The sequence below is a fragment of the Cnephaeus nilssonii genome (genome assembly GCF_951640355.1).
Source record: "Cnephaeus nilssonii genome assembly, chromosome: 5".
Taxonomy (NCBI): domain Eukaryota; kingdom Metazoa; phylum Chordata; class Mammalia; order Chiroptera; family Vespertilionidae; genus Cnephaeus; species Cnephaeus nilssonii.
Window position 1 is genome coordinate 34,261,289 of NC_137076.1, and position 12,906 is coordinate 34,274,194.

Below are 12,906 nucleotides of genomic sequence, written 5' to 3' on the forward strand. Positions count from 1 at the left end.
AAATTCTGCAGTAGGGTTTCCTGCTGCACTCTACCCGGCCCCGCCTCCACTCCTCCCTTGTCCCCTGGCCCGCCTTCTCCGCCAGCCCGCCCTGCTCTCCTTCCTTCTCCCCCGGCCCCGCCTCCGCTTCTCCCTTCTCCTCCCCGCAGCTTGCTTGCTTCTCCGCAGCTTTGCTCCCTTCAGCATCTCTTGGCTTCTTTCTAAGCTGTCTTGATATGCAAATTAGCCACCATCTTTGTTGGGGTAATTTGCATACTCATCCTGATTGGTTGGTGGGTGTGGCTTGGCTGGTGGGCGTGGCTTGGGCGTAGCAAAGGTGCGGTCAATTTGCATATTTGTCTATTATTAGGTAGGATAGAGTCCATACTCAAATTTTTCCATTGTTCCAATCCAGGATCACAAACTACATTTAGCTGTCACTGTCCCTTCGGTTACTCAGTTCCAAACCTGTCCTCCTAACTCCCTATCCATAAGCTGTAAGTAGGCATCAAAGGTATCTTTTTAGTATGTGGGCTTAGGCGGATCAAGAATGGGCATAAGGCTGAACAAGTTCCTGATCAGGTCTAGGAATATCCATACTAACAGGTCTTCTTTAGGCTTAGTCTTCTCTCTCTCTCTCTCTCTCTCTCTCTCTCTCTCTCACACACACACACACACACACACACACACACACACACACACACAGAGCTCACCTATCCAGGAACTCAGCGTAAGACTAGGCCAGAGTCACCTTTAGGTTCAAGGCTCAAGAGAACAAGGTAGGAGAGAGCACTGCAGCAATACATTAAAACCCTATCAGGTGGACAGACAGTGGAAGTGGTTAAGTATATGAAACTCTCCCATGTGTCTGAATAAGCTAACCAGCACAAGATGTGAAAAACCTCAGATATCATAACTCACTTCCAGCTCAGTGAAAGAAAAGCCCTGAGGACATCCCATCTTGCCCATTTAACATAGTTACTTTTAATACACAGTTCTTCTGCACATGTTTTAGGAATTCAACTGCTGACTTTTAACTTATTTTTAGCTCTTTAATCTACCTCTTCATTTTTATTTTTCCTCCTCAGATAGAGTATATGTAAAATGTAGCCACACCCAAAATATTTTTACATGACCATAAAATGTCAGAAAAAAATGACATTAAAAAATAGGCAAGGTAGGGATGAATGACATAAGAACTCACAGAAAAAGTGATAACTTTAGTAGGCAATGTTAAGGAAGCATCAGATAAAAGAAAACAGGCTACATAAGCAATCACTAGTCATTAGTCCCTTCCAGAGAGAAGCCTTTTCTAAGAATTCTTCTTTAATTTTAAGTGCAGGAAAACATGACTACCTTCCTAAACTGAGGAAAGAACAAAGCATGCACACAGCAGTGAGGGCTGTAGAATGAAATGTGAGAACACATCATGATGAAACATACTTATCACTGTTACAAAAATATTACTCTTTCAGAAAGTTCATTCTTGTTCAAGTATCAAGTCCTTTGGCACACATAAAGTGAACCCGAACCTTAGGCCTACAGAATGGCCCAACAGCATCCTTTGTTAGAATCTAAGTGTTACATGGACAATAATGCGTCAGAGGTAAGCCTTCCAAAAGCACCTCCTAACTTACCATTTAAGTCAAGGAATATAACAGGAATGTGTGTTTCCATCCCAGGAACTGGGGTCCTAAAACATAACGAACAAATAGCATCTCAAATAAAGCAGACAGTCTCAGCAGCACGGACATGGTGCCACAGCCTTAATCACAGCCAGCCAACAATAACTCTGGGTTTGCTCTAATAAACATCAGAGATGCCACAGAGCCCTGACGGTAAGTGCTGCCTCTCTTCTCGGGTGCTCTCGGGTGTAATTATCATGTGCTCTGAAATTAGAACTCAGTCTTCTAAGACGCATATACCTGTTTATAAATGAGGCTTCCTTGTTTAAAGTTACTTTCTTATAAAATTATATACCTAAGGGCCCCATATGGCTTCATTTACTATTTTTAATTTCTATAAAGTGGCACAGAAATCTGCTGACAGTACAGTTTTCACAAGCACCAAAACTAAAAACTCCTAGAGATGCAATTTTATGATGACCAAATGGTCTTTTAAGGGAATGACCCAAGTAATTAACATATTAACTATTTTTTTTTAAGTGCTAAGTGCACTGATACTAAATATTGATTAAGATTCTCAGAAATCTTAATTATTTGAGCCCATAACAATATTATTTAATAAAACAATTTTAGGCCATAGTTATTCCAACTCATGAAAATAATTTAAACACTTCCTCTAATTCAAACAACTGTTCCCCCATATGCTGCAATGAGCCTTCCATTAATTAAAGCACAGGCAAAATTCCCACAGAAAGCCGTTGGCTGAGTGAGCATTCAGAACTTTAGGAGACATGTGGCAGCATGCATACCATTCTGCTGGGGCCCCTGGAATCCCACTGCCGGCGGAGGGGACCATGACCGCATTCCTCTCCTCAGTTAGAGTCAACCTCATCTCTAGAAGTTGAGCTTCACGGTCAGCATCATCCTCTGTTTTATCTAAAACATCAGGAATGAGGATCAGACAGGGCTATTTCACCTGCTACTTACACTTTTGTCCTGTGTATCAACAGGATTGGTCTATATTTCAGTTACTTGTTGATGAGGGTTCACTAGAAACTTGTAACTTCCTGAATTCATGATTAAAAAAAAAATTATGATAAAAAAACTATAAGCTAGCGAGGCTGGTGTACTCTTACAGAGGCCATGCCCAATTCGTGGAAGGCCTACAGTGGAAGAGCACACGAATAATTTCTTCCAGAGTCAGAGGATTCAAGTACTTTGGACAAGAAATCAAGAAATGTTAGCGTCTTCCTGAAGTTATTTTTGAGGGACAATGTTTATTTTGTGGACCATATTTTCTCTTTCTCTGGTGGGGGCCAGGGGAGACCTATGCAGAGACATCACTCCAATTAGATAAATGTTCTTTGGAAAGGCTATGACACAAATAACATTCCTATGCTCTTGCCATCCCCATAACTGATGTGTTCATTTACTTCTAATTTACGTGGCTGCAAATGGGGGGAGAGAAATATTCAATGTGCTTTTCCTACCATGTTTACTGACAAGCTTCTGCAGTTGTTGATCTAAGTACTCCTGACGTTTTGTTAACGCATTTAGCCATTTTCTACGTAGTCTCTCTAAATCCCGATCCTGGAAGAAAACAAGGGAAATGACAGCAAATATAATGTGTAGGTGATATATCTAAAACCGATGCTCTATCTTACCTTACTCTAATGTGCTTCAAAAATGTTAAGTATCCTATATAATAAAAGGTTAATATGCAAATTGTCCTCTTGACAGGGAGTTCGACCAGGGGGTGGGGCCAGCCAGCCAACTGCCCATGACCGCTCCCCCCAGCTGGCCCAGCCCAATTGGGGTGGGCCGGCTGGACCCCACCCATGCACAAATTCGTGCACCAGCCTCTAGTTATATTGGGGCCGATGGGGGGGGGGGGGGGGGCGCGGGTGGCAATTGGAGGAGAAGGGCTGCAGATTGGCTGTGGGAGTGCACTGACCATCAGGGGGCAGCTCCTGCATTGAGCATCTGCCCCTTGGTGGTCAGTGCACGTCATAGCGACTGGTCAACCCATTGTTCCAGTCATTCTGGTTGCAACAGTCACTTAGACTTTTATATATACAGATGTCTATTATCGTCACTAGTTGGCTCCAGCCATTATTCAGAACAGTAACTTTCAGAAATTAAAGCATCATTGTTCTAGAGTAAGACTTTCTGAAAAGCTACTCTCTGATATCCAGAACCAGTTTTTTTCTATTGGCTCAAAGTGCAGAACTCCAAGCACTCACAACTAAGATCTTCTCCAAAGTCTCAGTGTTGGATAAAAATTACAAATGCTACTCAATAACCTTCATATTTATATCCTTTAGGACCACTGTAAGAATTCTTCAAAGTTCTTTACTACAGTCTTCAACATGTTCACTAGTCTCCACAAACAACATGTTTCTCTCCCTTGGTTTGGTGAGGGGAGGGGAGTGGGAACAGGGGCATTATCAACAGCCAAACAATTCTGCTCGTTGACACCTGACTGTAGACCAATCTCACCTCATTTCCTTTTATAATAAAGGTACAGGACTGGGTAGATCAGTGGAATGCTGTGGATATGGTGTGTATCTGGATTTCACTAAGGCACTTAACCAAATAGCTCATGACATTCTTGTGGACATGATGGAGAAATATACAATGAGTCTACTTGAATCAGATCAGAAATGGCTGAAATATCACATACAAGGAACAGTGATTGATGAAATAATGTCAACTTCAAAGAAGTCTCTATTGTTGTGCCATAGGACTTTGTATTTAACCCTCTGTGATACAATATTTTTATCAGTGACTTATATAGGAAGGCAGACATTTTTATCAAATTAGAATGATGCAAAACCAGGAGAGTGACTACACTGGATGACATAATCAGGATCCAAAGAGCTCTGAGAGTCCTAACAAGACTAACAAGATAAAACTTAACAGACATAAACAGAATTTTACAGGAAATTAGGAAAAGGGGAGGGGCAGGAGGAGATACAAAACCAAACCCGTATAACTCCATGAAGTGGGAGAAGCAAGACCTGGCTTAAAATAAGGCAAATATCTAGGAGCATGGCTTGACTGAAGAGCAGTATGACACAGCTGTTATTGGGAAAGGGGTGGGTGAGTCCACGCAAAGACAGAACAAATAAGGAAGAGAATCTGCAGAAATAGATCTGTAGGAAACCTGGGTGGGGAGCTCCAGGTTAGGAAAATGATAAAGGTCACAAATGATTCCCAACCTAAACAGACTGTACAGGCTATGGCTTTACAGTCTACAGCACACTGATTCTTCCCTACTGTATTAATCTGAGAAAAAGCAATATTTGAATCAAAATTAATTGTGTTATTATTAAGTAACAGTACAGCAAGACTCAGGAATGGGTACTTTAATCAAACTTATGTGATGAGGCTAACAGGTGCTTCATTACCTGATAGCTATCCATGTCTTCCTCTTCCTCCTAAAAGAAAAAAAAAAACATTATGCAGAACCAAAACAATTATCCAAGCATCAGGCAATGCTAAACAACCTGAATCTTTCCCCAGACTTCATATTTTCTAATTTAATGAATAATATACTGCTTCATCTCCCGCCCATGCTCACCCTCACTCTTGGTTTGATAATTTTCAGAAGGTTGGAGTAAAACCTTGAGCTTCTCATGGGAAAGTGAAGAACATATATTTGACCTTTTCCAGGAACCAGTACAATACTTCCCCTGCTGGGTTTACAGTCCCACTCCCCAGGGGAAATCAAACACCTGCTGGCAGACAGTCTTTACAAGCCTGTAGGGGGTTTCTGCAGAGGGTGGTGATGGAGGAGGTTAATCAGGAGTAGGCACTGAGGACTTTCTGGAGGCTAAGATGTTTGATTAACCCTCAGCTTGACACGTACCAGGACAAAACCAACAGTGTGGTACAGTGAAATACCAGGTTAAAAAAAAAAAAAGACAGCAAAGGAAAACAAAAGGAATATTGAAAGAATTATTCGTGGAAGGCAGTTTCTGACAGGTTCCCAGATACGCTCACCTAATGGGTCTTTCTACAAGAACATAATAGGCAGAGTAACTCACATGGAAGGTCTCATGTGTCTTCGGGGATCTGAGTGCTCTAACTTTCACACACCCAATGCCAACGGACAATATACTTTCTTCCATCAGTGGTAACGTCCCAGACTCCTGCACAGTCTTCACTTCCACTTGTACTCGCCGGGACTGCCCCTGTATCACAGATAATTTTAACTACCTCTTAAAATTGGTTTGATTTGTAAAAATTTGGTTTACAGAGACCTCTACAGGCTGATGTTAGGAAAAGCATTTAATTTAGAGATACTATCCTCATATTTTAAATGTGAAATAGCAAACTACAAACTGAAAAGCTAATCATGATAAATTAGCTTTTAAGCAAGTAGAAAGTCACAGAACAAATATATGGTTTACAAATTTTTAACAAGAAACATTAAAAGAAAACATTCTAATAAGAGAAACTCAAATAGCTAGACAATAAAAAATGTTCAACTTACTAATAATCAAATAAATACAAATTAAAATTAGCATGATACATACTTATTTTCACTTACTAAGCTGACAATTATCTTTTAAAAAGGCAATTTCCAATATTTCCCAAAGTAATTAAATTACATACACTATTGGTAGGAATATAAATTGGTAAAGCTTTCTGCAAAGCAATTTGAATAAAAAATTTAAGTTTTCCTTGACCCAGCAATTCAACTTTCTGGTAATATCTTCTAAGTAAATGATGTATGCATTTAAAGAATCATAAAGCAATGTTAAGAATAACAAAAAACTAGTTATATAATTAAATGTAAAAATATTGGTAACTGCTTAAAAGTTTACTATATATAATAAAATGTAGCTGTATGCATTTAAAGAATCATAAAGCAATGTTAAGAATAACAAAAAACTAGTTATATAATTAAATGTAAAAATACTGGTAACTGCTTAAAACTTTACTATATATAATAAAATGTAGCTGTAGAAAAATATACATGATATTTTAAGTTAAAGAGTATAGTGACAGATGTTACCTAGACTTTTAAGAAAAGAGCAGATTGGCCGGTGTGGCTCAGTGGTTGAGCATTCACCTATGAACCAGGAGGTCACAGTTTGATTCCTGGTCAGGGAACGTGCCTGGTTGCAGGCTCAATCCCCAATAGAGGGCGTGCAGGAGGCAACCGGTCAATGATTCTCATCATTGATGTTTCTATTTCTCTCTCCTTTTCCTGTCCTCTCTGAAATCCATAAAAATATATTTAAAAATAAAAATATAAAAAAGAACAAATTACCAAACCCAGCCTATATAATATGATCTGCTTTAAGTAATAAGCAAAATAAAAATAAGAATGATTAATACTATCCTGGATTCATTGGTCTAATCCCCAAATAAAACAAGTTTAACCAAGCTGCAAAATAAAGAATTGATCAGAGAATATCCCTTCCTAGGCACATTTTTTCAGAATATGTGTATCTCTGTATATTTACAATGAAACAATACATTTCTTTTTTTTTTCTTTCCAATTTTTTTATTATATGTGTACATATCTTACCATTGCCCCCCCACACTCCCATATATGCCCTCACCCCCCAGAGTTTTGCGTCCATTGGTTATGCTTATATGCCTGCATACAAGTCCTTTGATTGATCTCTTATCTCCCCCACCTCTCCCTAACCTTCCCCCTGTAATTTGACAGTCTGTTTGATGCTTTACTGTCTCTGTATCTATCTTTTTATTCAATTTTATAATGTTCTTTATTATCCATAAATGAGTGAGATCATGTGGTATTTCTCTTTCATTGACTGACTTATTTCACTTAACATAATGTTCTCCAATTCCATCCAGGTTGCTGCAAATGATGAGAATTCCTTCTTTTTTATGGCAGCATAGTATTCCATTAATACATTGCTTTAAAGCCTCAGCATCCCCAAATTACTGACTTCAAAGCTGGTTTATAAATTACAGAATTAAAAATATAACTTAAAAAATAGATTTTGAATATACAATTTCAAGTCAGTTACTCTTCCCCTCTTCCATCATATTTTAATTCCCAAGAGCTTTGCATTATCAGTAAAGTCAACTAAGGCAATTATTGATTTGAAAAGATAGGTTACAGATGTCTTTTGATTTCATATTTTCCAAGGACTATACATCAGGTATTTTGTGGAAAGAATACCTCAGAAAACATTTTAAATGTCTAAAATAGTTTAGTCAATTATTTACTTTGCCTAAGACAGAAAGTGATCTATTTTAAATGTGTGCCCAAATGTGAAAGGTGAAGTACATATACTTTGGGGAGGATTCAAGATAAGGAGAGGGAAGGGAAGGAGGGAAAAGATCCAGGAATGGCTCAATGTTCCACAGGAAGAGCTTTGATCAGTATACTTAAACAGTTTCACTGAATTTCTTTTTATTTTTCAACTGAACTTCTTGTAACTGCTGATATTTAACCATTTTTTAACTATAAAACAGCAATTTCATATGTTAACCTAACCAGTTTCCCCTCCCATTTTCCTGTTCAAGAACAGTAGGTTCCAATTTTGAAATATATTAAATTCAGTGAGCCTACCATCAACGCCCTCCATGAATCAGTTACAACCTCTTCTGTCACTGCTTTCCAGCTCTCCCCCCATGTTACGTTCTACCTTATTCCAACCTCTGTATCTTTACTGTTCATCCCTGTCCTTTACATATGAAAAAATCTCCAGCCTTTGCACGATACTTTCAGCATCCCGGTCAAGATGCACATCCTTCAAAAAGAGTCTTTCCTGATAAACCCAACCTACCTTTAAACACTTATAATATAGGTTGTCAGAAGTATGACAAATACTTAAGTATTCAATTTACACTAAACCACAGAAAATTATCTGGTCTTGCCTTCCAGGAGATGAATTTCTAAGGCATCTAACAAGGATATATATAGATTTAACAGATGTTCAGAAAAAGATGTTCTTCACACCCTTAAGAACCCTATTTTATGTCTATATCTCGTGCTATAATTTAAACTAATTTCCTTCTGCTTTCAGTTCCTTGACCTTACATGCATGAAGAATTTGCTAAAATTCATTTGCTGGGGTTAGAGAATAAATGCTTTTCATCTTCCTCCTATTAAAACATTTAGAAACTTAAATATTTAAGCAAACTTTCTTTTTCCTTTAACCTTTTCTCATATTTTGCTATGAATGATTTGAACATTCATTTACTAGAGCTATTCTAATATTTGACTATTGTTCTAATGTATGGAAACCATCATAGGATACAATATTCTACTAAATTTTGAATTAATATAAAGCATGGCAAAAAAAGGAGTATTTCCAAATATACTATGTAAATTCTATTAGGATATTCTCTCATCTTTAGTTAGCAGCATCGACACTTTCCAGATTACAACCTGCCTGGGGTCAAGTAATGGTTCCCACGTATTTCCCTGCTGTATTGATTCCTGGCAGGTATCATATCTGCCTAGTGGCATTTATTTAACTCATCCTGTGGTATCATAAAAAGATATTTGATCTTTCTCCTTCATTCCTGGCAGACAGCTCCTAAAACTCTTGGACTATCCGGAATGATAAAGGTTATAGGTGCATCTTTTAATAAAGTGACTTAATCTGGCGACCCTTGGCAGGCCCCCAGATAATTTGGTCATCAGAAAGACAAGCCTTGATTAGAAGTTGGAATTTTCAGCCTCACCCCGCTGGAGATTATGGCCAATGGCAAATGGTGTCATCAACCATTCCTACACAATGGAACATACATAAAAACTTACAAAAGATGGGGTTCAGAGAGCTTCCTGGTTGATGAACAAATCCAGGTGCTGGGAGAGTGGCATACACAGAGAGGACATGAAGTTCCTCATTCCTCATCCCATACCTGACTCATGCATCTCTTCCATTTGGCCGTTCCTGCATTGTATCCTTTATAATAAACGGGTAGCAGTATGTAATAGGCTTTCCCAAGTTTTGTGAGTCATTCTACAATTTATCAAACCCTTGGAGGAGTGTTATGGGAGCCCCTGACTTCAACCAAGTCAAACAGAAGTATGGGTAACCTGGGAACCCGATATTTGGCACGGGAATCAGAAGCAAGGGCACTTTTGTGATTAAGTCTATGCCCTGAAACATGTGGACTCTGAGCTAACTCTGGCAGGTAAGGTACAAACTGAATTGAACAGTAGGACACCCACTAATGTCTGCAGAGCATTGGTTGGTGTCAGGAGGAAAAATTACTTCTCACCTCCCATGTGCCAAGCACAGTGCTTCATATACAATATCTCTAATCTTCACACCAACCCTACAAAGTTGGTATTATCACCACCTCCACTCTGCACCTGATTAAAGATTCTGAGAGGTCACTGGACTTGCTCACGGGAAACCCTAACAGGTTAGACTCTGGAGGTTTGTTCTTCCTGTCATATCACTGTTTCTCCTGTTTTTATAAATATTCTAATGTTACTTGATATGTTTTATTTTGTACAATTCAATGCTAAGTTGTTCTTTAAAGCTTATCTATTTATTACTTAATTTCAAAATATTATAAGTAGAAATAATAAATCATTTTTTAAGATGAAAGAAAATACACATGAAGTAGGAGATGATTTTAACATAAGAAATGGAGTTGGCCAGTCTAGCTTTAATTATCACTGACATTTCTGTCAAAGAAATCCAACAGTAAGCTTTATGGTACCAAAGACTTTAATGTGAACATTCAGAATAATATTCATAATTCTATTACCTGCCGGAGTTGGAAGATTCCTCCTGTAGGCACATCCTTTGCAGAAATTACTTCTACGGGGCAGTATTCACCATTCTCATTCTGTTCCAAGATTTGAACCCAGAATTCCATTTTCCTGGTGACTTCACTCCATCTAGGAAATAGTTGAAGTTCTTGGAAAATCATACATTTCTATTTCAATACAGGCAGCTTTAGGCTCCTACATGAGAATTAACAATGATAATGACCTCCAAACAGAGTAGTGAAATAGAATGGTCTGTAGCTCAATGAGTAATATGCAAGTACATATTAGCAAATATAATTGAAAGCAAAGTTAAACAAATAGTATCAGAACTAAGACTATATGTTCAGGGGTCATTTCCATAGTTCATTACTAGAGGAGTTTCTCTGAACATGTAGAACACCAGAACCAGAAATGGCTCTTTTATTTCGTTCAAAAAGGTATGATGCCCAGTCGGTGTGGCTCCGTGGTTAAGCATCAACCTATCAACCAGGATTGTCACGGTTCGATTCCCTGTCAGGGCACATGCCCAGGTTTTGACTTGATACTCAGTAGGGGGCGTTGCAGGAGGGAGCCAATCAATGATTCTCTCATCATTGATGTTTCTATCTCTCTCCCTCTTCCTTCCTCTCTGAAATCAATAAAAAAAATATTTAAAAAATAAAAAGGTATGATAACTTCAAATCTATTTTAGTGATTATTTAAAAATCTAAACATTGTAACCAGTGGGACAGGAGCAAGTACAGTGATTATCTTTTCATAAGTAGATAAATATATGCTTTAGGAATTTGACAAGTATCTTTGCTCACATAAAAAAGAGAATCAGGGAAAAAAATCTCAATGTCTAATGTAGAATTTTCTAAAACTTTCTAACTGCAAAATAAGAACATCTGGTTTTCATTTAAAAATAGATCAAAAGTACAAATATATGTGCTCTTTCAGTCATTTCCTTTTAACACCTTTTTTTAAAAACTCTTATTTTAAAATCCTGGTCAACAAATAAGCCTGCCTCCTCCCATCACCAATGCCACCTGAAAAGAACTTTGAGCTAAGGAAAAATAAGTAAACTTGAATTCTAGAGCAGTGGTCGGCAAACTGCGGCTCGCGAGCCACATGCGGCTCTTTGGCCCCTTGAGTGTGGCTCTTCCAGAAAATACCACGGCCTAGGTGAGTCTATTTTGAAGAAGTGGCGTTAGAAGAAGTTTAAAAAATTTGGCTCTCAAAAGAAATTTCAATCGTTGTACTGTTGATATTTGGCTCTGTTGACTAATGAGTTTGCCGAACACTGTTCTAGAGCATATCTTGATCCCTTTTCTCTACAGTTGATTAATTAGAAGTAATTCATAATAAGCTATCTATTCTCCAAAAATGTATTTCACTCTGTATACTTAACTACCCATATATTTAACTTTCTTCTATCACACTTCAAAGTTCACTCCTCTAAAGAAGTTTAATTGTGCTATTAATGCCCTGGAAACACCACCATCTATTACTAGTGATAATACCCAGAAAAGGACAACCTTTATAAACGGCAGTATTAATCTCTAGCAAATTGTAAAAATTGTAAGTGGAATCAGATGGATTTCCAAAATTCACCTGTCCCGAAGACTACGTGTTTTTGCTTGAATAATCCCCAAATCCCACAGGGCTGGGTTTTTCCGTGGATCGGTCATCTTATGGCCATATATTTCAATTGCCAGGGCCCCTTCTGAAAGGTGCTCTAGAAAGTCTTCAGTGATGTTAACAGAAAACTCCTAAAAAAAAAAAAAAGCACAGAAGAGGAAACACTTTCTGTTTACCTTATGATAACTTGTACCATATACTTCATGAAGAAGAAAAATAGAAAAGACTGTTTTAGTTATAGAACAGAACTGCTGTTATATTACATCCATAATGAATTCTCACATGGTCTAAGGTTCTTGACTTTAAAAATGATGATACCTTTAATTTTTTTAAAAAAGTTTCACCTTGAAAAATCTATTGTGAAAGACCAGCATTGTATTCTGTTTTGTTAGCAATACTTTGAGAGCAATTTTAAAAAGTATAAACAATTATATTAAGAATTATAATATAACAAAAAAAAGAATTATAACAATGATCTATGATGTCTTGATATAAAAGAATGTAGCAGTGTGTTGGAAAAATATTTTTCCCAGTTTTTAGAAAGTTATCTCCAATAATAGGAAAGAAAATAAAAAATGATCATCAGTACAAAAAAGAATCACCTAAATTTTTTAAAAAATTCTCCCACCCTGTCAATCTTTACAACATAGATTTAAGACAGCATTTTGCAATAGTTAGGATTAAGCTCTAAAACAATTTATTTGTAAAAGTGATAGAATCTCCATCTCTTTCACTCTCTCTTGATCTTAATACACTAAAGGTATTCCTATATTTTAAATAATTAGAGATTTCTCTCTTGAAAAAAAATGAGATAGGTCAACTGTGCCACAGTAGAAAAAAGGGATCTAAAATCTGACATTCCCAGCTCTGCTGGTTACCAGGCATGGGCAAACTGGTCTCTCTGAATGGCTTCTTCTGCTGGAAAAAAGCACCCTCATCAAATATAACAGTGGTAAA

The 12,906-nt window shown here is 37.6% G+C and overlaps 1 protein-coding gene across 2 annotated transcripts in view; it reads right to left on the reverse strand.

Moving 5' to 3' along the window:
* The window catches only part of KIF13B (kinesin family member 13B), a 205,586-nt gene that overhangs the window by 51,304 nt on the left and 141,376 nt on the right, over positions 1 to 12,906 (reverse strand). For both annotated transcript variants that reach the window (XM_079772493.1, XM_079772492.1), the window contains exons 23-29: positions 11,923 to 12,080; positions 10,326 to 10,458; positions 5,654 to 5,800; positions 5,015 to 5,044; positions 3,095 to 3,194; positions 2,414 to 2,540; positions 1,617 to 1,672 (exon numbers count right to left, since the gene is read on the reverse strand). In XM_079772493.1, the coding sequence (XP_079628619.1) occupies positions 1,617 to 1,672; positions 2,414 to 2,540; positions 3,095 to 3,194; positions 5,015 to 5,044; positions 5,654 to 5,800; positions 10,326 to 10,458; positions 11,923 to 12,080 (751 nt within the window). The remainder of the gene's footprint in view (positions 1 to 1,616; positions 1,673 to 2,413; positions 2,541 to 3,094; positions 3,195 to 5,014; positions 5,045 to 5,653; positions 5,801 to 10,325; positions 10,459 to 11,922; positions 12,081 to 12,906) is intronic.